At 43.6% G+C, this 25,825-nt stretch overlaps 2 protein-coding genes across 8 annotated transcripts; one reads left to right on the top strand and one right to left on the bottom strand.

Moving 5' to 3' along the window:
* The first annotated feature begins 674 nt into the window (after window positions 1-674).
* On the top strand, window positions 675-2,975 carry LOC149303986 (uncharacterized). Its single transcript, XM_089481266.1, has 2 exons — window positions 675-826; window positions 1,876-2,975. The coding sequence occupies exon 2, from the start codon at window positions 1,882-1,884 to the stop codon at window positions 2,893-2,895; it is 1,014 nt and encodes a 337-aa protein (XP_089337392.1). The 5' UTR covers window positions 675-826; window positions 1,876-1,881; the 3' UTR covers window positions 2,896-2,975.
* A 1,103-nt stretch (window positions 2,976-4,078) lies between these two features.
* LOC149303985 (protein KHNYN-like) lies at window positions 4,079-24,297 on the bottom strand. 7 transcript variants are annotated; one of them, XM_089481260.1, is made up of 8 exons: window positions 24,069-24,296; window positions 17,975-18,264; window positions 14,706-16,537; window positions 10,863-10,993; window positions 9,706-9,802; window positions 7,764-7,871; window positions 6,406-6,507; window positions 4,079-5,391 (listed from the first exon to the last, which is right to left on the bottom strand). In XM_089481260.1, exons 2-8 carry the CDS (start codon window positions 18,194-18,196, stop codon window positions 5,067-5,069), a joined length of 2,817 nt encoding a protein of 938 aa, XP_089337386.1. In that variant the 5' UTR covers window positions 18,197-18,264; window positions 24,069-24,296; the 3' UTR covers window positions 4,079-5,066. The 7 variants fall into 7 exon arrangements, with proteins under 7 accessions (XP_089337386.1, XP_089337383.1, XP_089337382.1 ...); XM_089481257.1 differs by having other exon boundaries at window positions 4,079-5,394; window positions 17,975-18,267; window positions 24,069-24,292; XM_089481256.1 differs by having other exon boundaries at window positions 4,079-5,394; window positions 24,069-24,292.
* Window positions 24,298-25,825: the final 1,528 nt, after the last annotated feature.

Here is a 25,825-nt window from a genome sequence, read left to right as displayed (position 1 = left end):
AACTTCAGATGCAGCAGATGCAAAAAAAGAGACTGCCTTGGTTTTGCCCCAGCTTCATCTTGATGATGATGATATTTAGGCAGGGACAGGGTGACCCCATGTCCTCCTTTTCCTGGACATGTCCTCCATTTCAGGCATTTCTGTCCAGGAAGAATTCCAAAATGTCCTCCATTTTTTGAGCATTAACAACCAAGCATGGGTTTCTATTTCGAGCTGCGCACGTGCGTAGCTTTTCTTTGGCCCTGTCCTCCATTGGTCTTGCATGCCCTCCATCTGGCAATGCCTCGTCCTCCTTTGGCGGTGAGGACATCCGGTCCCTGGTCCTAGGCATGGGCACAAGCAACAAAGCCAACATCAGCCACATCAGTTCAAAACACACTTCCATGAAAGCAGAGTTTAAGAGAGGCACCTTTGCAAATAAGCCACAAGTTCTGGGGCCTAAAAACCCATACCATTCTGGATTGTTTTTGCACAGGTTGCAAAATGATGGTAACGATGATGTGCAAGACCATGAAGGTATCTCTATCTATCTATCTATCTATCTATCTATCTATCTTTTTGTCCCTGGTTGCCTGTAATTTTGCAGGCATTGCACCCTCCCTCTAAGCCTGCTCCTCCTCCCTGCTTTTGCCTGGCTCTCCTCCTCTTCCTCCCTCTGGCTCAGAGAGGAGGAGCCTGGCCCAGAGGCCTGCCTTGCTGCCAGCCATTCCAGGGAGCCACCGGGGCCCTCCTCCTCCTGGGCTCCCCAGCCCCTGCCTCTGCTGCTGCTGCTGCCAAGCCCCTGCGCACCGGTGGAACCCAGGGCGGCGTCGTTCGTTCCAAAGAGGTGGGCTGGCTCTGCAGCGTCCAGCCAGGAAGGGAGAAGGGACTTGGCTTCCCTGCAAGCTTTCCCTGCATCCCTTTCCCTCCCAGGAAAAAAAGGGGCAGCCTCTTCCTTTGGAGGGGGAGATAGCATTAGATATATAATGCTATATATATAATAGATCTCTCCCCCTCCAAAGGAAGAGGCTGCCCCTCCCCAGGAATATCTTTCTATCATCTATCTTCCTGGGGAAAAGGGGGCAGCCACTTCCTAGTAAGGGTGCATGCGCGCGCATAGATAGATTAGATAGATAGATAGATAGATAGATAGATAGATAGATAGATAGATAGATGATAGATAGATATGAGAGAGAGAGAGGCTTCCTCTTTTTTTCCAGGAAGAAAGAAATTCTTGGGGAGGGTGTGTGTATCTTACAATTATTTATACACACACACACACACACACACACACACACACCCCTTCCCTAGGAAGAGGTAGCCTCCTTTTTCCCAGGAAGATAGATATTCCTGGGAAGGGGAGATATAGGTATATATGCATTCATACACACACCTCATAGTCTTTCTGAAAAGGTTGCCCCTAAGATTCAGAGTCCCATACTCCCTGCTCCTTTCTGCCCCATAATTTCCAGCCTAAGAAGGAAAACCAGGCTGAGACTCATAGTTTCAGGGGGAGCCATCAACCCGTGCCTCAGGGGACAGGTCAGTCCCTTCTGGGGGGGCTCTTTGCATCTTTGCAGCAGCATCTTGTAGCATACTCTGGATAGTGTGCACCAAATGGAATCCAGAAATGCAAGAAGAAATGCAGTTTGTTTCATTAAGATCAAGTAGACAGGACACATTGTAAAGAACAAAAATAACTTTCTAGCTTTATGTCGCACATTTTAAGGCAAATATTAAGACACAAATAGTGTTCAGTTCAGCAAGTGTTGCAGAACATCATGCCACAAGTCTGCTTCAAAGGGGGTCGAATAGTTGTGGTGCTATGATTTCACTGTAATTGCTTTGGAACATCCTGTGAAATCTTTTCCTACATCTCTCCATTCCCACCCGTAGGCTTCCATGGCTACTGTCGTTCCCCAGACGGTCTCTCACGGTACGGATGTGTTCGCCACTCGCCACGGTTCCTTTGTTGTTCGCTCAGACCTTGGATGCTTCCTTCAAGCCCTCGACTTCTCCTCTGGACAGGACCTCAAGGTGTGGGATCTCCATCCAGCCTGCCGTGGCAAGGACCACTATGTGGGAGACCCCACCAGTTCCGCCATCTACCTCCTCAATGGAGACTCCTTTTGCAAAGTGATGGACTTGAACTCAGAGCCTCCCTCTAGTGCCCTGCCTTTGCACCCCAGCTGCCAGGGAGGCGACCATTACGCCTCGTGCGAAGGCCGTTTCTTCATCTTTTTCCTCCGGCGTGGCATTGTCCTCTCGGTGGCTGACTTGGCCACCGCAGCCATGGCTAAGGAAGTCTCCTTGGAGTGCCCCTTTGTGGATGGACTATATTATTATGGTGCCACCACCACCCAGCTTGCTTGCTTCAGAATGGAAGAGAACTATCTTCATGGGCACCTCTTGGCTACCACGACAGGACACGAGGAACCCTTCTCCATCCACCCGGACGTGGTTTCTTTCCTCCCTGGAGGCCTGGCTCTCACCCACGGGCCGGCTTTCGGCACCTGGGAGTGTATCAAACTGATCTCCAATGCCACAGACCTACCGATGCCCAGCAGCCATGACATCACCCGCAGGGTAGGCTATGCCAAGTCAGCATTTGGAAAAAAGTACCACGCTTGCGGATCTGTCGATTCAGAGTCCTTGGCCATCTCCCTTCTCCAATCCCAATTCTCCCTCCCTGCCATTTACGGTGGGATGGGAGTACAGACCAAACAGGAGGAATGGGAGGCAGTGGCAGAAGAAGGAGAGCCTCTGCGGGTGATTTTGCAACCCAGGCAGAAGCTCTACTGGTGGCATTACCAGCTAGGCTTAGGCAAAGATGCCATCTTCTTTTGCCGGGCACTGAAGGTCACCCGCAGTCCCTCCCCACCTACCCATATACCCCTGCCATTGGTCAATGCCTGACATGAGGACTGAGTGGGAAAAAAAGTAATCTTTTTGTATCCTGGAATGAGTTAAAATAAAAAGATTCAAACTTCCCTTAATCTGCTTCCTTTTGGGCCTGTATTGTTATCATTTCACAGATGGTAAAACCAGTGGTGGTTTGAATGCTGGACTACAACTATGGAGACCAGGGTTTCATTCCCAGCTTGCTCTCAGCCTCAGGGGAAGGCAGTGGCAAACCTCTGAACAAATGTTGCCAAGAATACCCACAATAGGTTCGCCATAAGTTGGAAATGACTTGAAGGCACACAACAACAACAACACCAATAGTGGGGTTTCTTCTATCTAGAAGGAAGAGATGTTGCAAATGTATCCCATTGCACACCATTCCAGAGGGATCTTCATCCTTATGACCAGTTCTTGGGAGGAGGTGGCAGCGGCATGGAAGCCCTGCCAAACAAATTCAGTTTTTCCTCCTATCTTGGGATCAGAGCCAATAGATCCAGTCATAAGAGTTTATTTACACACTGCATATCTGTCAAGTGGGCAAGTCAGAAAGCAAAACCAGCTGGCACATATTTACAAGACAATCCAGTTTCTGAAGCAGGGTGGCATGGATGGAAAGAGACCATACATGGCAGTATCATGCTATCTAGGGCCAGGAAAGATGCCCTGGTATTTGGGAAGGTTGAGGTCATTTTCTTTAAAATTCAGAGACTTGGTGTGGGTGCAGCCAAGGTTAGACGCTTGGATGGGTGAATAATTCACTGGCTTTAAGGGAAGGAAAGAGCCAATTTTAACAAAGAACTACCTAGAATCCCTTGGGACCTGGTGGCTTTCTCTTGACCTTCTCTGGGCTACAGAGAAAATTCAGTGATCAGATCGATGATGCTTTTGCTCATGGCAGGCAACATTCTACAGCATCTTTGTGTGTGTCTGTATACCTCTGCATTTTTATTATTTTACTTTTGGCATGCCAAGAAAACATCATGATGGCATTTGGGTGGGCAATACAATGGCAAGGTTTCTTTGGGGAATTGTAACTCCCAGAATACTGGGTGGGAATTGTGGAGTTGGAATGCCCCTGTAAAGTAATTTTATCAACTCCAGAGTACACTCATCATCTCTGGATAAGAACAAAGCAGGAATGGGAAAACACCAAACATCTTTCCTCACCTGTAAAATGACAAATTTTGCATATAAATGACCAAGGGAAACAAATTTATCTTTAATTTTAAAAAAAATAGCTCAGGTGCTGTACAGATTCTATAAAAAGCAAACGCAACTTCATTTCCACTGGAAATCTGAAAAGATTTTCCTATGCCCTTCTTTAAATTAAGAAAATAATTTTGAATTTTCCTTTCAAGACTGGAACAGGTGGAATGTTTTTGAAGTAAAAATACGGGACTCAAAACATCAGAATCCCCTGCAAATCAGAAGGCACTTTTAAAATCGGAATAAAACTGTTATTTTTTTCAGTTTAGACATGATGCTCAACCATGCTTAGGACATGATTTTTTAAAATATAAAATAGCTGAATCAATAGTTTTCTCAGGGAACCTGAGATTCTAAGGACTTGTCTTCTGAATAGATCTAAAAAGAGGTTACATCAGAAGGTCCCTATTCAATTTTAAATCAGCCTGGAATTCAATTAACAAGTTTTTAACCCTGCAACTAATTGTCGTATAGATGCTGGGAATCCTGTTAGAGATGCCTCTCACAACACAATTCCAATAATTCCTTTGGACCAGAAGAGAATCATGGAAGTTAAGATTCAATTTCCATTTGCAGCAGACACTTCCCTACAAAAGAAGCTGTGCAACTAGAGGGTTACTACTCTGTCATACCTTTGGCTAGCTGTACATGGGCTTTATTGCATGCAGAAATTTAACCCTGAGTTATTTCAGTGCCACTCAAAAAGATCACATTTTTCTGGAACTGAACTATTGCTATGGGCTGGTAAATGGGACATGATCCATATCCAAGGACCCCATGGAGGGCATGGAGAGGTGTTAAAAATTTACTACAGTGTTATGTAGCCAGTTTCTTATGTACCTCTTCTCAAGCGGTAAGATGGTGCCCCAAAGAGGTCACTCCAACAATCTGGAGGTCCAAAATTATCTTGAATGTTGCTGCATTCATGTACCTGCTTTATATTTTGGGGAAAGGACGACTATAACAAGTTCGCTGGCTCAGAAAGTGAGACTGAGAATAGCCTCTGAAAGCTTGTTGAGGTCTTCACAGTAAGGTTCACTCATGAGGACAAAATCAACTTTCTTGTCCTGGCCCACAAAGATCTCCAGAAGGTCTCTCCTCAGCCTTTCGGTCTCCACAGCTGGCCGAAGCATCCCCTTCTCAGCCGTGGCATCTTGAGGATTCCTCTTTTGGACTGCAGGCAAAACCCCCGGTGGCTTCCTGTCTCGTAGCTGAAGGACTTCTGTCTGCGAAGTGGGACGTATGGGAAAGGACGTAGGGGCCGGCCGGCCACTAAAGGAATGGCAGTTTGGAGTCTTGGTCCTGCTGTGAGCAATTAAAAACAACAACAAGATTTGCTCCCTGGTATTTTAGGGAAATACCATTTATACTCAATTATAAGTTGACCTCATGTATAAGTTGAGAGAAAGTTTTGGGGCCAAAACTAAGAATTTTGACATGACCCATGGATAAGCCAAGGGGCATGGAAGAAAGGATGTAAAGGAAAAAGCAAAGGAAAACAATGCCTAAAATTACCAAATTCTTGCAGGCATAACTGTGCTCACACTAAAAGTTGGATGGATGAGAGAGAATAGAGGGTCAGTGCTTCCAGCACAGATTACACTCTTGACTTGTACCAGGGGGTGGCTAACATGCTGTCTTAATATTAGAAAAAATTAATTATATTTTAAAATATCACTTTGTACATTTTAATTGTATTGTTTTTTAATATTTTAAGCCACTCTGAGTCCCAGTTTTGGGGGAAAGGGTAGGATATAAATTAATATAACAACAACAACAACAGCTAGCTTGTTGTGCCAATGACCACCGGTTTCCTTTCATCTCAAAATCCATGCGCTTCCACTGGCCGCAAGATGGAGCACCAGACTGTTTATATAGCAAGATCTCTAAAGCAACTCCTATTTAAAGGGATGTTCATCTCACTCTGCATCTATTTTTTCTGTATCAAGGAAATGTAGGGATGCTTCAGGTCCTGGTTATTTTAATTTGAAAGTTGCCTACAGACATCATATGGGCCCTGAGAGCCTATTTCGCAGCTCTGAACCTTCCTGAATTTTCTACTTTTTTCACGGAAAAAACAAATGAAAGACTGAAACAAATGAAAGACTCCAACTACTGCAAAAATGTGGTGTTGTGACCTCCCTTGCCATCCAAACAATGGACATCAGCTGTCTGGGGTGATTCCCAAAACCAGAAGAGACATCATTAGGTTGTGCTGGAACAATCACACCTCCAGAGTGGCTTGCTCTTGTTTTAACTTATATACAGTCTTCCCAGCTCAAGGAAAGGTGATTTTCCCTGGCTATGGATGGATACCTGGGGATTTTCTTGAGGAATTCTGCTAAGGTGGGTCCCCCACGTCCCAAGGGGTCATCAGGAACCATGAAGATGTTCCCCACAAAGATGTACTGCAGCAGGCTAGATGAAATACAAACAGAGAAGGCAAGGTGAATCTGTGAGGTTCATCCACCTGTCCCAAATGTGAAGGTCTCCCTCTGTCCCACTTCTAGGGTCCCAAACATGGGAACCGTCTTCATGTCCTCATGGTTCCTGTGTGAGACTTTATTTGTATAGCCCCATCACTGGACACCAACCATCCTGGAACCACTGCTGCCACTACAGACCCCATGTGTGTGAATTCAACCAGGAGTGCTATTCCTAGAGGCATACAAAAATAACTTCTTCAACAGAAGTACAACATACACTTAAAAAGATTACTTGTTGAACACATCTTAATCCTGACTGACAGCCAGTGTGCTGTGGTTTGACTACAACTACTACTCTGGACGGCAGGGTTTGAATCCCACTCAGCTGTGTTAACCCACTGGGTGACCTTAGGCAAGTCACTGTCTCTCAGCCTCAGGAAGGCAATGGCAAACTCCCTCCAAACAAATCTTGCCAAGAAAAACCCAGTGATAGGGTTGCTATAAATCAGAAACAACTTGAAGGCACACGACAACAATAATCCTGACTGATTCACATCTCTCTCATATTCCTAACTCTATTCACCGACTAACTCCTAACTTTGGTAGACTTACTGTAACTTTAGTCTCACCCTCTCTCCTACTAACTGTCTTCCACTTAGCCTTTTAATATTTCTTTGGACATTCAGCTAATCATAAGCTGCCCCCAGCATTTCATGTTCTCCCCCCTCCCCAACAGATCCTCCTTACCTTATTACATACACTAAAACTCACGTACATATTCATAACCATATTTTACCTTAATTTCACTAATACAAAACGCAACAGTTTCCCTTCAAAGTCCATATCCCATGTCTGGCTCTCAGACTGATTAGAGGAAGAGGAGGGAGCCCATGTGGTGTCATGCTTTGAGCATTGGACCAGGGTTCGAATCCTGGCTCAGCCATGTAAACCCACTGGCTGAACTTGGGCAAATTACACTCTCTGCCTCCGAGGGTGGCAATGGCAAATCCCCTCTGAATAAACTTGTCAAGAAAACCCTATAATAGGTTCAACTTAGTCGGAATTGAATTAAAGGCACACAAGAACAAAAGGAAGGCAACTCTGCAGCATAAAGTGCCACTCCTTGAACCCACCAGGAGTTGCCTCCCACCTAACCCTGCTCCAAAATTTGTCCGAGTGGCTACAGAAAAATAACAACAACCCTATCAGGGACGGGGAGCTGCTAAGATCTCCCAAGATCTGTTTCACCTTTCCTTGATGATCTTGATCCACTTCTTGGACTCTTTGGCCAGATCTCTGAACTGGTCATTGGTGACAATGACGCCATTTGTCTGTTCCGCTAACTTGAGCATGAACCTGAGGAAAGAGGAGAAATGGGTGTGGAAGGATCAATGAAAGAAAAAGGATTTTAAATAGGAAGCATATCACTTCTGTATCCTATTGGTTTTCAAATCTTCCTAGCTTTGAGGAAGTCTAGCACGTTAGTGTCGGGATCCAAGTCCTTCACATTGCCTGCCGTAGCTGGTGGAGACTTTGCATGCTTATGGTATTATCAATAATGGATGATGAGAGGTGTTTATGAGCAAATATGCAGGAAGTAGAGACTGCAGCATGAGCTTCAAGGTTCAGCTCCCAGAAGCTCCAGACACCAGATTTTATTGAGAGTTGAGACAATTTAATTCATTCACTTATTTTTTTGGACTATGATCCTCAAGCAGGATGCCAAAGTAACATGAAGACACAGATCCTGTCTCATCCTGGATGCTAAGAAGGGTCAGGCTTGGTTAATACTTGAAAGGAGGACCATAAGGGAATACCACGTGATGTAGGCTTTATTCAGAGGAAGGCAATGGCAAATCTCTCAACAAATCTTGTCACAAAAAAACAACAACCCTATGATAGAGTCCTATAAGTCAGCATCAACCCTAAGGCACATAACAACTACCAGCCCACCCACCCTGAATCTCCCACAGCTTGCATGGACACTTGGGGAAGACAGGGATGTGTAGTCCCCAAAAGTAATTCATCCTGGGTCTGAATTAAGATATTTGCAATGTATGGTTTCAGATATTTCTAAATCATGATTTTAGATATTTGCAATTTATGGTTTTGATTTCTTTCACACGGCCTGTTAGATACCCAGGGCACCTACAATAAAGGACAGGATATAAATTTTAAAGATTAGCAAGAACAACAAGGGTCTACCAGGGTATTTTCCTGCAGAGGTCCTCTTTCTCTTTTGTCTCCTGGGCCACCATAATAGTATATTACATCAACCCAAAGCCATGACTCAAAAATCATGTTTCTGCGTCACCCACCCAGTCCCATCTGCTGGCAGATTCATTTCCTGCTTCTACTTCAAGCCTTTGCTCATGTGACCTCATCAAAGCATCCGGAGCCTTGCAAACTGGAAATCCCAGCCAGGGGGAAATCCCAGGGGCAGTCCAAGTTTGACTCCAAAAATAGCTAAAAATCAAAATGGAAGAAACATTTTCGGAAGTGTCCACCACAGGTTTGCTCAGCACTATGTGAGATAAGACCAACTCCCAATTTTTGAGCAAATACATCCGTAAAGGGACTTCCCACCAGGTCATCATCACAACTCATAAAATTCATTGTCAACCTGTATCTCTCTCTCTTTCATTTATATCCCTGGGACTTAAGGTGGCTCACCAAAAGCCTAAAGCAGATACAGACAAATGCAAAAAGTCGTAACATTAATACACAAGTGGGCAGCATTTTCTAGCAACTGTTACTGGTGTAGGTATCTAACAAACCTTCAAACAACAACCATGTCTTAGAAATGGTATTCCCTCCCATGCAAAGAATGGAAACCCTCTCCTTAGATTTTGGGAAGTTTACTTTCGGGTACCACAGGTCCAAACACAAAATTCATTTAAGTTTCATATAAACCTCAGACACCTAGCATATGTGCATTGAACCATTGAATTTGTGGTGTCATGTTGGTGGTCAAAAAGGTTTCCCAAACTCTCCTTTCTCCCTATGAGCTGAGAGCTCCTCTTTTCCAAAGGTCCTTAGATTGCTATTCTCAGCTGAACCAACCTTGCACTTTCCCTACTGCAGTTGCAGGAAACAAGGGAAAGATTCTTCACACAGGCAAAAGCCAGTACATGTAGACACAGAAACCATCCACTTGGTTTACAAACAGTTTGCAAAGAGTTTCACTCACCTGTCATCGTATGGGACAATGCCTTTCCCATCTATTTTGCGGGAGGGTGTGAGAGAGAGGATGCTCAGCTTGTGTAACTCAACCAAGTAGTGCCGCTCTGCATTTGGGAAGAGGCAGGGGGAAAACCAACAAGAAGCATCACCAAATTTGCAGCATCAGAGCCGGAAGGACACTATCTCATACTTGGATCCTTTATTACTAAAGCTGCAGCAATCAGAACCAGCAAGCTGAACTAGTTCCAATAAGAGTTATTCTATGAGTAAGAGCCAGTGTGCTATAGTGGTTTGAGTGTTGGTCTACAACTTTGAATCCTCACTCAAAGAAAGCTTCAAATCCTCACTTGGCCATGGAAACCCATTGGGTAACCTTGGACAAGTCAAATTCTCTCAGCCTCAGAGGAAGGCAAGGGCAAACCCCCTCCAAACAAATCTTGACAATATAGCCCTGTGATAAGTTCACCTTAGGGTTGCCATATGTCAGAAATGAATTGAAGGCAAACAACAACAGCAACAAGTGAGCAAAGGACTGCAGACATACAACAAAATAATACTCCTGAGCAGGGAAAGGCAAGCTGGTGCCCGCTAGGACTACAACTCCCCTTAACGCCCACCAGCAGGGCCAACAGTCAACGACAATGGGAGATGTCACCCAGAGTGAACAGGAGAGGCTCTGGTTCACATTCCCTCTTAGCTAGGAACCTCACCAGCTGAGCTTGGGCCAATCATTATCCCCAGCCTAACCTATCTCATAGGGTTGTTGCTGGGATGAAATGAGAAAGAATCACGTATGCTTATTGCAGACAGGAGTTAATAGAATAAATAAATACATAAGGTGCTCTGACTAACTGGATATCTGATTTTTAAAAAATTTAAAAACCTCTGCAAGTCAATTGTTTTTAATGCAAATACTCTCCTCCTCAAAATGTTTTTAAAAGTGCCACAACAACAGATTGACTTAATATTTTCTTAGAAAAAAAATCATCCTCCTCTTTTCCAAAAGCAAGGATTGGCTCTTCTACCTGCTGCACCCTGTCTGTGCATCATCTAAATACACCTTTTCTTGGTTTTATCCGTGTGCAAACCGATCCAATCAAAACTTGCTCACATGAGGGGGAACATTTCTTTAAACTGGGTAAAGAGGTTTTCCATCTCTCTTACCTCTCACATTGGAATCTTCTTCCATTCGATGCTGAGGTACTAAGACAGTCACCTCCCGGTGCCCACGGTCCCAGAAGTATTGTACAGCCAAAGCGATGCCCCGACACGAGAAGAACTGGTTCAGTCCATGCCTAAGCGAACAGAAGGGGAAAACCTCATTAGGTAATTCCACCCCAACAAACAGTTGTAGGGAAGTGATAGGTGGAATAGGAAATATTTCATTAAAAAGGTCAGGGAAGGTCAAGGGCGTTAGCAGTACCATGTATTTTAGACTGAGTTTAGGACTGGACCACAACTCCCAGTATCCATCAGAGTATGGCTACTCTAAACCAAAAAGGAACTTTTCTAAGCTCTGGTTTCAGACCACTGGATCACAGAATTGGATCAGGTGTTTGGCAGAATTCCCAAAGGGAAATTATAATATTCTATATATTATTATAAAATTCAGAGTACAGTCACCAGGTACAGTGAACACCTTCAGAATGAGGCAGCCTACAAAGATGTCCTCTCTATATTAGATCCAAAACATTAAGTCCAATACAAATGTAATAATACTTCTATTTGCCTATCTGATGTGACTTTTAGGTATACTTGTTCCTCTTTCATCACATCTTCAAAGCTGATTTGCTCCTTGCCTTCTCTTACTATCATTATCCATGGTTTAGAGTTATGTGTTACGTGTTAACTCTAATTAATGCTATCCACGATGTTATTCCTACAGCAGAACCCGAAGCCATCATTCAAAACAGGCATTGAAACCAAGGCTGCAAGTGAACCTGGTTAGTGTTAACCAGCTGGCTTCTCGCTTAAAACCAGAAAAGAAGGGTGGAGGAATTCAGCTAAGAGAGGAAAGGGACAGGAAAAACAGCCAAGTCTGGTTCATAATTGCAAAACCACAGTTTGCACAGGCCCACAGGTGCATCTACACCCTAGATATAATGCAGTTTGGCACCACTTTTAAGTGCTGTGCTTCCATCTTTAGGCTTCTCTGCCAAAGAGTGCTGGCACCTCACAAAAGTACAAATCCCAGCAGCCATGGCAGTTAAAGTGGTGTGAAACTGCAGCATTTCCACAGTATAGATGGACCCTGCTACACTGGTTCTTACCAAATTATCCCGCCACTCCCGCTCCCATGTTCTTTCAACTCTGAGGAATGGAATAAATGGAAGGTGGGTTGTTTGTTTTCGTAAGATTTAAAAATGTTACGAGGCTAGGAAAAAGTCAGCTCATGGGCATTAAACATAAGAAGAGGATATGGGCAGAGGGTGTACGTATGTGTGAAGTTCTCATCTGCAAAAAGCAACCAGGGTAATAAAGAAGAATCCCAAAAATTGCCTGAGCAGTGCTGCCTGCCAAACAACACACTATGCCAACAAGTGGGCTAAAAAGATGGAGCGGTTTTCCCAATAGCATCTCCATTCTCTCTGAGAACAAGGCAAGAAGCAAGGAAAATCACATGCAGTGTGAAGAGAAAAATTCAGAAAATGACCACAAATCTATTAAGAAAAGTAAAGCCATGTTGAACAGGAAAAGAATATGCTTAGCTCTGAAAAAGTTTATAAGCTCTTGGGAATCTCAAGAAAAAGAAGAAAAACAGGTACAGGGCATCCTGACCCATGTCCTCAGGCATCTTGACATGTTCTGTTGCTAAAAATACCGGTAAGAACACCAGTGTGAGTTACAAGGAGCAAGTGTGACATGGAAATAGTGCCTGCTCATTACGGGTTATTTTATATAACAACCATAGCCTTTATGGGCAAACTATCACAGCAGCATAGTTTTTGTAGAAATGCTATACAGTTGCCCCTCTGTAACCATGGATTCTGCATCCACGGATTTAACCATGGATTCAACCAATACACATCTTGAAATATTCGAAAAAATATTCCCAAATGCAAAGCTTGATTTATATATATATATATATGGGATACCATTTTACTACACCATTATATATAACAGGACATGAGCATCCACGGAGTTTGATATCCATGCGAGGGGTCCTCAAACCAAATCCCAGCAGATCCCAAAGTTTATTTTAGCCGCCTGTTTGTCGAATAGACGCTGAAGCCCTTTCACACTATTCAGTTATAACACTATGATTCCACTTTCACTGCCATGGTTGCATCCTGGGGAAACCTGGGGTTTGTAGTTTGGTGAGGGACTACAGCTCTCTCAATGAATATTTTAAATACTTCTCCTAAACTGCAAAACCCAGAATGGAGCCACAGCAGTTAAACCTGAATCATAGTGTGTAGTTGTATAGTGTGAAGAGGCCCTTTGCTAGATACGTTGTTAAATAAACTTTAGTCCTTGGTTCACTAAATCATTCCACTTACTGGAGGAATACATTTTTCACCAACAGGTAGACAGAATTATTTATTTGTATACATGGCCTCGTCCCCTTTTAAGACACCCACAGAAGGTCAGAACATTGGTACAGAGTGGTTTAAATGGGGAAGGAATCAAAACCAGAACCCCCCAAGGTATTAACTGTTTGGAAACTGGGCAAAAAAAGAATGATCAAGGGGGAAATTTAGAAACGTCAGGACTCCAGCACTGCTGTAATTTCCAGTGAGTCAAAATAACAACTTGGGCCAATAATATCCCTAACCGATAGGCAGCCTCACATCAGTGGGTGTACAAAACGTCTACCCTTGATGACATCCAAAATTTCTTACCAAGTGTATTTTCTGAAGTTCCTTTTGGTGACTGCCAAAAAAACCCCAACTCCTGCCCACTACAAAGGTCTGGGCACTGGCAAAACCCACTAGGTCTCACTGCATTAACTGCATTAATTGAAGAGAGTGCTCTAAAAGAGCCCAAAAGGAGGGCTTTGCAACGACTGTAGTTTCAGAGCCCCATTTTCTGTACCCAAGATTCCTTAGGGGTGCACATATTGCCAGAAACACCCTAAAGATTGGACAGGTGGGCTGGAAACTGGCAGAAGTTCCATAACATTACAAAAACTGCTTTCTATAATTCTGAACAAGGCAGAAGGGTTCTGCAACATATTTAAATGGTGATGCACCACCCCTGGAGGCTTCCAGGGGCCCTTTCACAGTATGCAAATATAGTACAAGTTGAGTCTCCCTTATTCAAAACGCTTGGGATCAGAAGTGTTTTGGATTTTTTTTTCAAATTTTGAAATATTTGCACATATATAATCAGATGCCTTGGAGCCAAGTCTAAATATGACATTTATTTATGTTTTGTATACACATAGCCTGAAAGTAATACACAATGTTTTTAAATAATTTTGTGCAAGAAACAAAATTTGTGTATACTGTACCATCAGAAAGCCAAGTTGTCACTCTCTCAGCCACCCATACGGGCAATTTTGGAATATTTCAGATTTCAGAATTCCAGTTAAGGAAGACTGTACTGCGATTCCACTTTAACTGGCTTAGCTGACACTTATGGGATCATGAAATCTGTAGTCTACTGATGCACAAGAGATCTCTGGTTGCAAATTCTAAATTCCGCTAACTAGGTGGCAAATCCGAGGATTCCATTAGATGGAACCATAGTAGAAAAAGTGGAATCATAGTGCTACATTTGCTTTAGTGTGAAAGGGCTCCGGGAAAACTAGTATACCCTTCTTCAGGCCTGAAAAAGGGCAGTCTGAAGTATCTAAAACGGTCAAGGGTTGCAAAAACTGCCTTATGTATGTGTTGCTCCAGAAGCATACTTTGCTCCACCCTGCCTTTACTATTATTGATCTTCCAAAGTCCTCCAAAACACACCTTGAAAATGACCGTAATAGATATAACCACATCATATATGAAGGACTAAATCAAGAGCCAGAACATCTCCTCAGGCTTACCCTCACCAGCTTATACTCACATCATGGCCACATTGCTGCCATCAATGATGACCATCCGCAGGTTCTTTTTGCCTGGTGTGTTGGCCAGCTTGAGCTTGAACTGCGCCTGGAGGGCTTCCTCAAAGCGTTGGGCTCCAGTTACTGTAGAAATCGAGCCCTGAGGTCCAAGGCTGGTACATTCTGAGGAACGGCTACCCTCAGAATTTGATGTACAAAAGAAGGAATTACCACCGGTGGGAGTGTCAGGCAGCAAAGCAGCAACAGTTGGTTTAGGTGGTGATGCATGGGTCCACTCCTGGAAAGGGGACCCATTGTTCCGCCCTGTATCGATCTCAGACCTCCACTGCGAAGATTCCCCGTGAGTCAAAATGGCTGCCTTCCGGACACCAGACTGCTCTTTATGTTCCGGCTTTGTTGCCCCTTCCATCACTTCTTGAACTTCCCCTCTCTCGTGGAGCCGCCTCAGAAGATCTGCTAGGGGCGCTCCGGTTTGTATCTCTGTAGGGATCTCACTGGGCGAGTGGCCACAGTTGGCCACGGCTGCTTTGATGAGTTCCTTCAGATATTCATCTTCATCCTGCCTCTTATCTGGAGATGGAGAATGCTCTTTCCCCCCAGGCTCTATCTGGGGCAGGACAATATCTCCTTTCTGGCACAAGCCAGCTTCAGCCATCTGGACCCTGTCCAAGATGGTGGAAGGAGCCTCCTGCACCCCACCTTCCAACAGTATTTTCTTAACTACCCGCTCCTCATAACCCATAGTCTTAAAGAAGTTTAGCCTCATTTTGAACTCCTTCTCTGTCCATGATGACAACTGGATGTCTGAGGACACCTCCTCCTCACTGGTTTCTTCAGGCAAGCTAGCAGGACTGGACTCCTTTGCAAAAAGAGAACTATTCCCTTCCTCTTGCTTATCTTCCAAAGAGTCTGTGCAACCAGGAAAAGCCCACGTCTTATGAGTAGTCTTTGCAGCTGGAATTGGTTGGGGGGAACTCCTAGGGAGCGCTGGCCTTAAAGCACTTGCCTCATGCCAACTCTGAAGACCATTCAAACCAGACATGAAACCCTGAGGCTTGGTGTTCAATTCAGAGTCAGTAAAGCCTCTGGGAAAGTCAACCCTTGACACCTGAGGTAGAACCTTGTCTTGAGGCCTACCAACCATGACCGGCATGTCAGTCCTAGCATCTCGAGGCCTACCAGAATATTGTGGTTGTATAGAATTTTGGGACTTATGAGGAGTTTCTTGAGATCTGGCAAAGCCTGCAGGCAGTTCAACACTACAGTCTCTACTTCTGCTCTCTTCTTGAATTGTAGTTAGCCCCATGGGCAAGCCATAGATATGTTGAGGTCTTTTTGGTGATTCTGGCCTGCCACCACTCAAAGTTACAATTTCCCACTCTAGAGAAGAGTTTTGTTCAGAGCCAGGTGGTGTCCAGCACCCATTCCCATGTCTGTCTTCCCTGGCTTCTTGTTGAATCTCCTTCACCAAGTTCAGTAACTCCTCTTTGACTGAAGTGGGCAAGATCAAGAGGTCCATGGCATGTTTGTCGTCATAGGTTTCCACCAAATCCCGGAAGGCTCGCTTGACCTGGGCCTCCCGTTCCTCAGGCAGCTTGAGGTTCTTCTGATACTTTTCCACAAATTCCTGGATCCGGCTCTGGGCCATGACAAAAGCTTCAGCCAAACCTGAGATCAACAAGACTCCAGGACGGAGGAAAGTAACATGGGCAGAAGTCCCTTGGATGAGACAGTCCAAGAATAACCCATGGGCTCCCAAAAAGATGCACTGCATGTCTTTAGGGTAGTAAACCTCTTCACTCAGCTCTGCAGCACAAAGGCCTTTGATATATTCCTGGAAAACAGAACATACCAGGATGAGACATCGAAGACACAAAAGAATGTTTAGGGGTAACAAAATGTTCCATTACAGGAAATTTCCCAATGCAACAATGTTCTGTGAAAAAAAAATCTTATCATTTCTGAAAAGGCTACTCTTTCCCAAAACAACTAAATAAATTGAAACAATGAACTGATACAACACTTGGGGCGCATCTACACTGTAGAAATACAGTGCAAATAGAGCGCTGGAAGCCACACTGGAAGAAGTGGCGGTGTGTGCCGGAAAAAGCAATGGCACATGTGCCACCGTGCACACAAGCCCCATTATCTTTAATGGGGCTCAAGCATACGCAGAATTTCCCTTACGTGGGGGGATCCTTAACGGATCCACCGCATAAGGGAAGGGACCACTGTAATGCAGTTTGGCACCACTTTAACAGTCATAGGAGATTATCACATGGGGGTTATCCCGTCCTTGTCCCGTCCTTCCCGCACGAAAGCAGGAAAGACTTTCAGATGTTGTTGCGCAGATCTTGTCATTAATCCTGTCGTTATTTATTTGTCTTACTGGTTTCTTTATGAAGCACTAGTGTATACTCAATCTACTGTCCCATTAAAGTTAATCCCAACTTTCTCTAATTTACTCTCTCTCTCTTTTTTCCCTTTAAATCCTTATAATTCATACAAACATGTCTTTAATTTTTTTCTATACCTTATCCTTGCTCCAATTATTTTATCAACCATCATTCCATTATATATTTCAATATTGCAATCTCACCCCAAGTTGTTTTAAAATTCAGTTCCATTTACCCATTCCTTCTTAAACTTTTCCAATGAATTAAACTTAAGTATTTGTGTTATCTTATCCATTTCTATTATATCATATAATTTAAACATCCAGTCTTCTAATGTGGGAATATACTAGGTGATAGGAGGATCTGAGGGGCCATCTGTGTGGGTCTAGGGGTATTTACAGTGGGCCCTCCACATTTAGGACTCCTGTGAAAGTCGAAAAAACACAAACAAAAAACACTATATTTTTTATGAGAACACTTTTCTAGGAATCTCTAGGTCCTCCAGCAGAACGCTGTGGTCAACATCTGGCAAAGGTTGACCAAAGAACCTACAAATGGCTAGAAGTGTTTCCTCTAGGAATCTCTAAGTCCTCCAGTGCAACTCTGCTGGAAATTGACCATAATTTCTAGCAGAGTTGTGCTGGAGGACCTAGAGATTCCTAGAGGGAACATATGAATCAAATCCGCAAATAATCAGCTCCACTAAAGTCAAAGATGCAAATGTGGAGGGATGGCTGTAGTACATTTTGAGAGTTTTCTGCAGTTTGGGGGTGATTTTTTTTAACTGGGTGAATGGGCTTCAAAGTCCACAAACATGAGCTCCCGGGGCCACATCATCTCACCTCTCCTACTCCAGCCTTCTGGAGATTCCTTACCTTTGCCCTCTGCAGACTGTCTCCATGGCCCTGCAACTGCAGCCAAATCTTTTGTTCCCCCTGGGCATCCCCACTGGGGCTCTGTGCCAACCCCAGCACCCCCAGGATGTTTAGCTCAACTCCAAAAAGCTGTTCAATGCGGGGCCGGTGCTGTGTCACCACCTCCTGCGCCTCCTCGGACACGGCAAATTCATCCAGAGTCCTCCCGCCGCTCGGCATCATGAGAGATCGCTGGCTGCAGGTTTACGCTTTGTTCAGGGGACAGTATCAGCTGTTAGGAGGCTAAGAAGCTGCTGAAAAAGAAAAGCTTTGTTAAAACAACCAACCAACCCAAGCGTTTTTAACTTGAATTATAACCACTTGTAAAAAGTAACTCTTCTATCAGGAAAAAATAGTGTCTTGATGCACTGAACTATAGGAGCACTGTGGAAAATCTCCAAAGTCACTTTTGGGGAGTTCACCAAGCAGACCCCAAAAGGTACACACAGCTCAAAAAATTCCCACTGCAACAAGGATCTTTCATAACAATAAGATGGGGAAATAGTTTTCCTTCCTGGCAGCATGAAGATTATAACTACACTTGAGGGAACTGGTGAGGACTATTTAATTGGTAAATATGATGAAGTGGTAAACTTCATCTATCACTTCATCAGCCCTGCCAATTGAACAATCCTAGCGCTTTAATTCATGGAATCATAGATTTGAAAGAGACCACAAGGGTCATCCAGCCCAACCTCTTGCCATGAAGGAATACACAATCAAAACACTTCCCACAGATGGCCATCCAGCCTCTGCTTAAAAACCTCCAAAGAAGGAAACTCCACCACACTCTGAGGCAGCATGTTCCGCTGTCAAACAACTCTTACTGTCAGAAAATTCTTCCTAACACTGAGGTGCAATCTCTTTTCCTGTATTTTGAATCCACTGCTCTGAGTCCTATTCTGTGGAGCTGCAGAAAACAAACTTGCTCCATTTTCAGTATGACATCCTTTCAAATATTTAAACAGAGCTATCATACCTTCACACCTTAGTTCCACATACTCTTCACACCCTAGTTCTACTATAACACAACTAAGAAAGCAAAGAAGGGGGGAGAAAGACTATGGGAGGATACTAGGTTATGCATAAATGGAAAAGGCACTTTGCAGAAAAGAAAAAGATTAGCGGAAGAGGAAATTATCTTCAAAAGTCATAGGTAGGGCTGTATGCAACTCACCATCCCATGGCATGTGGAAAAACTACAAAACCCGTATGTTTTCTGAACTAAGCCTCTTTGGAATCCCAACTTTCTGGTTTGTAATTGTTCTAGTGCTGCTTTTTTAAATAAAAGGATCAAGTTTCCAGTCCATATGACTATAAATAAATATATATTTCAAAGTGGCTGGGCAAAACCTACAGAAGCCAAACAGATTGCTGCATATTTTCAGAGGTGAAAGAGTAGGGTTTCCGCATTTCTGCCACCCACCCACCCACATACTACTCACCTTGCTCCAAAGCTGGCCACATCTGAATAGGTTTTACAAAAACAGCCACCCTCAAAAATGTGGAATTAGGAACAGCCTCATAATAATAAGGAAGATCCTATGCAATTTGAGAAGAACATTTCCTCCATTTCCACATTTCACACAGGTCAGATGATCTTATGATTTGTCTTGGACTGTAATCAGTATTTTGCATGGAGTTGACTAAGCCCAACCTTCTGAGATAAGGAGGGTTTGTTTTCCCTCCTTATCATGAACGCCAAGAGAATGTGAAAGCAACAAGACTGAGAATCATTTCCCAGAGTGCAAGGAGGCAAGCCCATAGCCAGGAATTTTATTGCGAGAGCATCTGAAGAGTACATTTACTTACTAGGCTCTTCTAGTATTCTACTTGGGACTTATGGCTTTGTAAATAGCCGTTGTTGTTGTTGCCGCTGCTGCTGTTGCGTGCCTTCAAAACATTTCCAATTTAGGCGGCCCTATCACAGAACCATACAATAAGTGTACTCGCCCTCATACAAATGTAAATATAGACTCTTGACCATGTTTGTACATGAAACCAAGATTCTGTCCACTGAGCCATCAGAAAGCAAAGGTGTCACTATCTTAGCTACTCACTTGGATAATTTTGGATTTTGGAATATGTCAGATTTCAGAATTCCAGGCAGGAGAGACTCAATCTGTGTTTAATGTATATTAAAGGAATTTTAGCAGTGTTTGTGTACTATAAATATTTGTTGTTGTTTGCCTTCAAGTCATTTTTTTTTTTTTTACTTATGGCGACCCTAAGGCCCTATCATAGGGTTTTCTTGGCAAGTTTCTTCAGAGGGAGTTTGCCATTGCCATCCTCTGAGGCTGAGAGAGCATGACACGCCAGTGGGTTTTTATGCTCGAGTTGGGAACTGAACCCTGATCTCTAGCACTCAAGCCACTACACCATGCTGGCTCTGTATTATATTATATTATATTATATTATATTATATTAATTATATTATATTATATTATATTATATTATATTATATTATGGTCTATGATCATAAATAAATGATTGACTTAACCTATCACAGGGCTTTCTTGACAGAATTAAATGTGTACAAAATTTAATTGAGTAGTTTCTCAACATTCACCTATGTTTGGGCTGTGTTTGTTGCACAGTGGTAGTATGTGGAGTGATGGATGTACCATGTCCCAATGTACAATGGGCACTGCTGAGTATCAGGATGCTCCCCAATGCCAACTGGACACTAGCTCAAAAGTGCCAGGGCATCATGGGAGTACCCAACGAGCATCTGAAGTGCCCAGTGTGCATCAGAACACTTGCTGGTCATTAGTTGCAATTTGCAATTCTCTAACAGGGTTTCACCGAGTTTCTGCAACATTAGTCCAAAACACACTGTAAGAAATAATCCAGTTTAAGACCACTTTAAGTGCTCTGGCTCAATGCTAGTGATTTCTAGGAACTGTAGTTTTGTGAGACATTTAGCCTTCTGTTTTGAGAGCTATGGTTTTGGATGGTTGTTAGGGATTTATAAATGTACAAAATGTAGGCTATGACTATTTCTAGTCCTTACACTTAAAGATGTAAAAGAAAGGGATGGAGACTATGCCAGTAGTAGCCTCCTTAAATGATGCTGGAGATCCGACTGGCACCAATGTTGATCCCCCCCACCATGCCAAGCTAATGGATACCTTTTTTATCAAAGTCTTCAGGGTCTAATTTATTTTAAGCACACATATGCGTGTGTATGTGCCTTCATGTTGCCTCTCGACTTATGGCGACGCCATGAATTTCATATGGTTGTCTTAGGCAAATAATACTCAGAGGTGGTTTTGCCAGTCCCTTCCTCTGAAATATAACCTACAGAAGCTGGTATTTGTTGGCAGTCTTCCATTCAAGTATGAACCAGGGCTGGCTCTGCTTCGCATCCAAGATCAGACAGGATCAGGTGCCTTTAGGCATCAAACTACATGTGTGTGTGTGTGTGTGTGTGTGTGTGTGTACACACACACTGGTTTAAATTGTTGCTGTTTTTAAAGTGATTTTCACTGTTGCTTTTAAAGTGGCTTCTACCTGTTGCTATGTATGTTTTTATCATGTTCATATTACTTATGCTTTTAAACTGGAAATGTTTTGTTTATATTGTACGCCACTCTGAGATCCTGTGAGAAAGGGGTGTAGTGGTTTGATAGTTGGATTATGACTTTGGAGAGCAGAGTTCGAATCCCTGCTCAGTCACAGAAACTCACTGGGTGTCCTCTAGTAGTTTCTGACTTACGGCAACCCTAAGGCAACACCATCAAAGGGGTTTCTTGGCAAGATTTGTTCAGAGGGGGTTTTCCATTGCCATCCTCAGAGGCTAAGAGAGTGTGACATGTCCAAGTTTGTTGTATGGCTTGAGAACTGGGGTAACATCCTGAGACCAAGTGTTGAATCTTCATTCAGACAAGAAAACCCACTAGACAAACTTGGACAAGTCTCTCTTTTTTTGTCTCTCAACCTCAGAGGAAGGTAATGGCACACCTCTGAATAAACCTTGCCAAGCAAACCCAATCTTCTCGAAGGCATGTGCAAATCTGTCCTCTGCCTAACAAAGGGGGCTGTGACCTCACAAGGATGGAGACATATTGGGTTGCAAAGGAAGTGTCTTTGTTGTGATGCAAATGAATGTTAAATTTCCTGGACTTTGAAAATCTCCCAGTTGCCAAATGGCCAGAAGGAGGAGGTGAAATCTTGCAACACATGTATAGTATTGTGCATTTTGGTTGGCCAACAAAGGTATCACTGTTTGGTGGATTTTTGATTGGAGCTCCATATGTTGTTGGACTGTAAGTCCCAGCAGCCCTTGACAATACAGTCAGTCTTCCATATCCATGGATTATTTTATCCATGGATTCAACCATCCATGGTTTGAACATATTAAAAAAACATACAAATCCCCCCAAAACAAACCTTGATTTTGCCATTTTATATAAGGGATGCTTTTTTACTATGCCATTGTATTTAATGGGACTTGAACATCCATGGATTTTGGTATCCATGGAAGGTCCTGGAACCAAACCCCAACAGATACCAAAGGCCCATTATATAACCAATATGGTGGAATGCTGGGAGCTGCAGTCCAATGCATGAGAGGGAAAGTGATTTCCACCCATGCTTGAAGTTGCTATGTTATTGTCACTGTGTTAAACTAATCCTTCCATGGAAACATTTCAACGAAACAGAGCCTCACAATAGCCAGAATTCAGGCCACACTGTTTACAGTCCTCTTTTTCTGTATCCCTTCCATCCCCTGCAGTGAGCATCATGAGGCCCTACAGATGGGATTTCAATTCCACACATCCACAAAATCTAGGCCACTTTTTTTAGTTTTTAAAATAATATATCAGAATCAGGTAGCAAAAATTTTCCCACAAGGTACCACTTCACATTACAGGAACATATTTGCACAAGTTCAGTGTGGGGATCACCGTAGCCCTTCCAATAATTGTGGGGGGACTCCAATTCCCAACATTCCTAGGAATTCCGGGTAGAAATGCTGGGATTTGCAATCCCCCCATAACTGGAGAGCTGCCAATTTCCTATCCCTGACCTAGGCTTCACCCATATTACAGAAATAATGCAGTCTGACACTGCTTTAACTGCCATGGCTCCATGCTATGGCATCTGGGACTTGTGAGTTATTTCACCTTCCCTGTCAGTGGCCTCTGGGGCCACAACAAACTGCAAGTCCCAGGATTCCACAGCATGGAGAGACATGGAAGTAAAAGTACTCTAAATAAATAAAGTACTCTAAAAAATAAATAAAATACTTTAAATAAAGCAGTGTCAAACTGCTTTATTTCTCCAGAGCAGATGCAGCCCAAGGATTCTGCAGTATTCACAAGCTTCTGCCCTTTTCTTGGAAGAAAAAAACCCAGATCTCAATTCCTCTTTCTTTGGAAGAGGCAAGTTCGAATCCCCCAAAACTTTCACCAAAAACAAAAGCCACCAGCTACTTAATAAATATAATGTAAGGCTATTTGGCACAGTAGTTTTGAGTGTTGGACTATGACCAGGGTTCAAGTTCCCTGCTTGGGCATGAAGCCCATTGGGTGAGCTTGGGCAAGTCACACTCTCTCAACCTTAAAGGATGATAATGGCAAACCGTCTCTGCAGAAATTGGCCAAGAAAAACCCATGATAGGGTCACCCTAAGTCAGAAACGACTTGACAGCACACAAACAACAACAAGGCTATTGGGCAGAGAGGTTTTAAAAGTTGGATTAGGGCACTGGAGAGCAGGGCTCAAGTTCCTTGCACAAAAACCCTTGACCTTGGGCCGGTCACACTCTCTCAGCTTCAGAGAAAGGCCATGGCAAACCCCTCCTGAACAAACCTGGGCAAGAAAACCCCATGAGGTTGCCATAAGTCAGACACACAGGCACACAACCAACCAAGGCAATGTTTCCCCTTGGAGAGCGCTCCATGCGTAATTTCATTCCAGGAGAGAGAGAAGAGGAGGGAGACCATCTCCCTCTTGGTTATTTTCTCCTCCAACCCTCACCCCCCCCCAAAAAAAACCTTCCCATCCCAGTCCAACCCCCCCACCCCCCCAATGCCAGCCTCTCTCCTACCCACTGGTTTGAGCCAAGAGGTGCCAGGATCATGGCAAAGGGCCCCAGGTCTCCTTCCAGCCATGCCCATCTCTGCTGCTGTGCCTCCTCTTTCTTGCTGCTGGGTTTTGCTTTTGTTTCTTGGAGAGCCAAGGGCTGGAGAGGAAAGGAGGCGTACGGTTGTGCTGCTGCTTTGCTCCAACACATAAAAAACAAAAACCCCTCTCAAAACCCAGCTTCCATTTTGGAACAAAGAGGAAAAGGAAGGCGGTCTCGACCCGCAGGGACTTTCCCAATGGGGCGGTGCATCTCTGCAAAGGTGGGGAAGGAAAGAGAAGAGGAGGCTTGCCCTTGGCTCTTTCCTGTGCGTAAAAACTGGGGCTCCCTTGCTTGGCAAATGCCTCCAGATCTCCTTTGCAATAGTGTTGCTAATTCAGTCTTGTCGGCTTTGTTTGGGGTCCTTGTGTGTCTGCCAACTTTAAACAAGATTGGATCACCCAGCTGCCATTGTTATTTAACTGGATTTAGGCTGGGGCTTCCTTGCTAAAGGAATCGCCCTTCCAAAAGTGTTGCTAATTCTATCTTGTTGGCTTTGTTTGGGGTCCTTGTGTGTCTGTTTCTTTTCCTTCTGTAATTGTATTTCTAAGTGAATGCCATTGTGTTAAGATGTATGCCAACTTTAAACAAGATTGGATCACCCAGCTTCCATTGTTAAATAGATTTAGGCTGGGGCTTCCTTACTTGGCAAATTCCCACAAGACTCTAATTCTGTCTTGTTGGGTTTGTTTGAGGCTTTTGTTTGCCTCTTTCTTTTCCTTCTGTAACTGTTTAACCGGGATTATTTGTTGGTGGTGTTGCTGTTGAGTGATTGTCATTTTGTTAATATTTATTCCAACTTTAAACAAAATTGTATTTCGTTTTATATGTTCTTTTTATCTATTCTATAGGAAACATCAATGAATTTCAGCTTTAGACTTGAGTCTTATCTCCAAAATACCTCATTTATGTACATAGTTGTTTTGAGTACTGGACAATGACTCTGAAGGAGTCCAAATCCCGGCTGGGCCATATAAACCCCACGGGGTGCTCTTGGGCAAGTCACACTCTCTTCAGAGGAAGGCAATAGAAAACCTCTTCTGAACAAATCTTGCCAAGAAGACCCCAAGATAGGTTTGCCATAGGGTCACCATAAGTCAGAAATGACTTGAAGGCACACAACATGCACATATTCCAAAATCCTAAACGAAAAACACTTCTGGTCCCAAGCATTTTGGATAAGGAATGCTCAGTTTACAACAACAAAATAAATAGATAAGTCACCCATTTGGGGGGGATGATTGGAAGGAAAGCTTTTCCTGTTACTGCTTCCTTCACCTTTTTTCAATTCTTCCTGGCTTGCATACACACCACATCTCTGTATAGACAAGCTGTTGTTGCCCAAAGGACTGACAGCAGTCCGGGGAAATTCCAGATTGCAAAAGCCACTAGCCAAGAAATAGGTGGAGCTCTTGCAACAAAGTGTGTCTGTGTTTTCTTCTCGACTGTCATCACTAGACTTTTCTTTGTATTACTAAAAAGGAAGTAACCCCTCTGCTGATCTCACCCTATCACAGTGTTAAGCTTGCTATGGCACAGTTCCCTTTTTTAAAGGTGGAGTTGCCCTCTGCATGTTCATAGTTCAGTCCAGCTCTCCCTTTAAAATAATGGGTGCCCCCTTTTAAAAAAAAATTAAAAATCGCTCAGGATCTCGTGGTAAAAGGATTCTCGCAAACATTTCA

The sequence above is a fragment of the Sceloporus occidentalis genome, unplaced genomic scaffold, assembly GCF_023333645.1.
Source record: "Sceloporus occidentalis isolate IW3139 unplaced genomic scaffold, rSceOcc1.0.p SCAF_14, whole genome shotgun sequence".
Classification (NCBI taxonomy): domain Eukaryota; kingdom Metazoa; phylum Chordata; class Lepidosauria; order Squamata; family Phrynosomatidae; genus Sceloporus; species Sceloporus occidentalis.
This window is presented reverse-complemented; position numbering and strand designations above follow the sequence as displayed.

What these genes read in the sequence shown, in the direction of transcription:
- LOC149303985 (XM_089481257.1), bottom strand. Translation starts at nt 18,196, where the DNA reads ATGATGCCGAGCGGCGGGAGGACTCTGGATGAATTTGCCGTGTCCGAG. An exon ending in ATCAAGATCATCAAGGAAAG is followed by an intron (nt 6,508 to 7,763) that starts GTGAAACAGATC and finishes TATTTCATCTAG; the next exon opens with CCTGCTGCAGTACATCTTTG. An exon ending in TTCCTCAAGAAAATCCCCAG is followed by an intron (nt 5,395 to 6,405) that starts GTATCCATCCAT and finishes AATTGCTCACAG; the next exon opens with CAGGACCAAGACTCCAAACT.
- LOC149303986 (XM_089481266.1), top strand. Translation starts at nt 1,882, where the DNA reads ATGGCTACTGTCGTTCCCCAGACGGTCTCTCACGGTACGGATGTGTTC.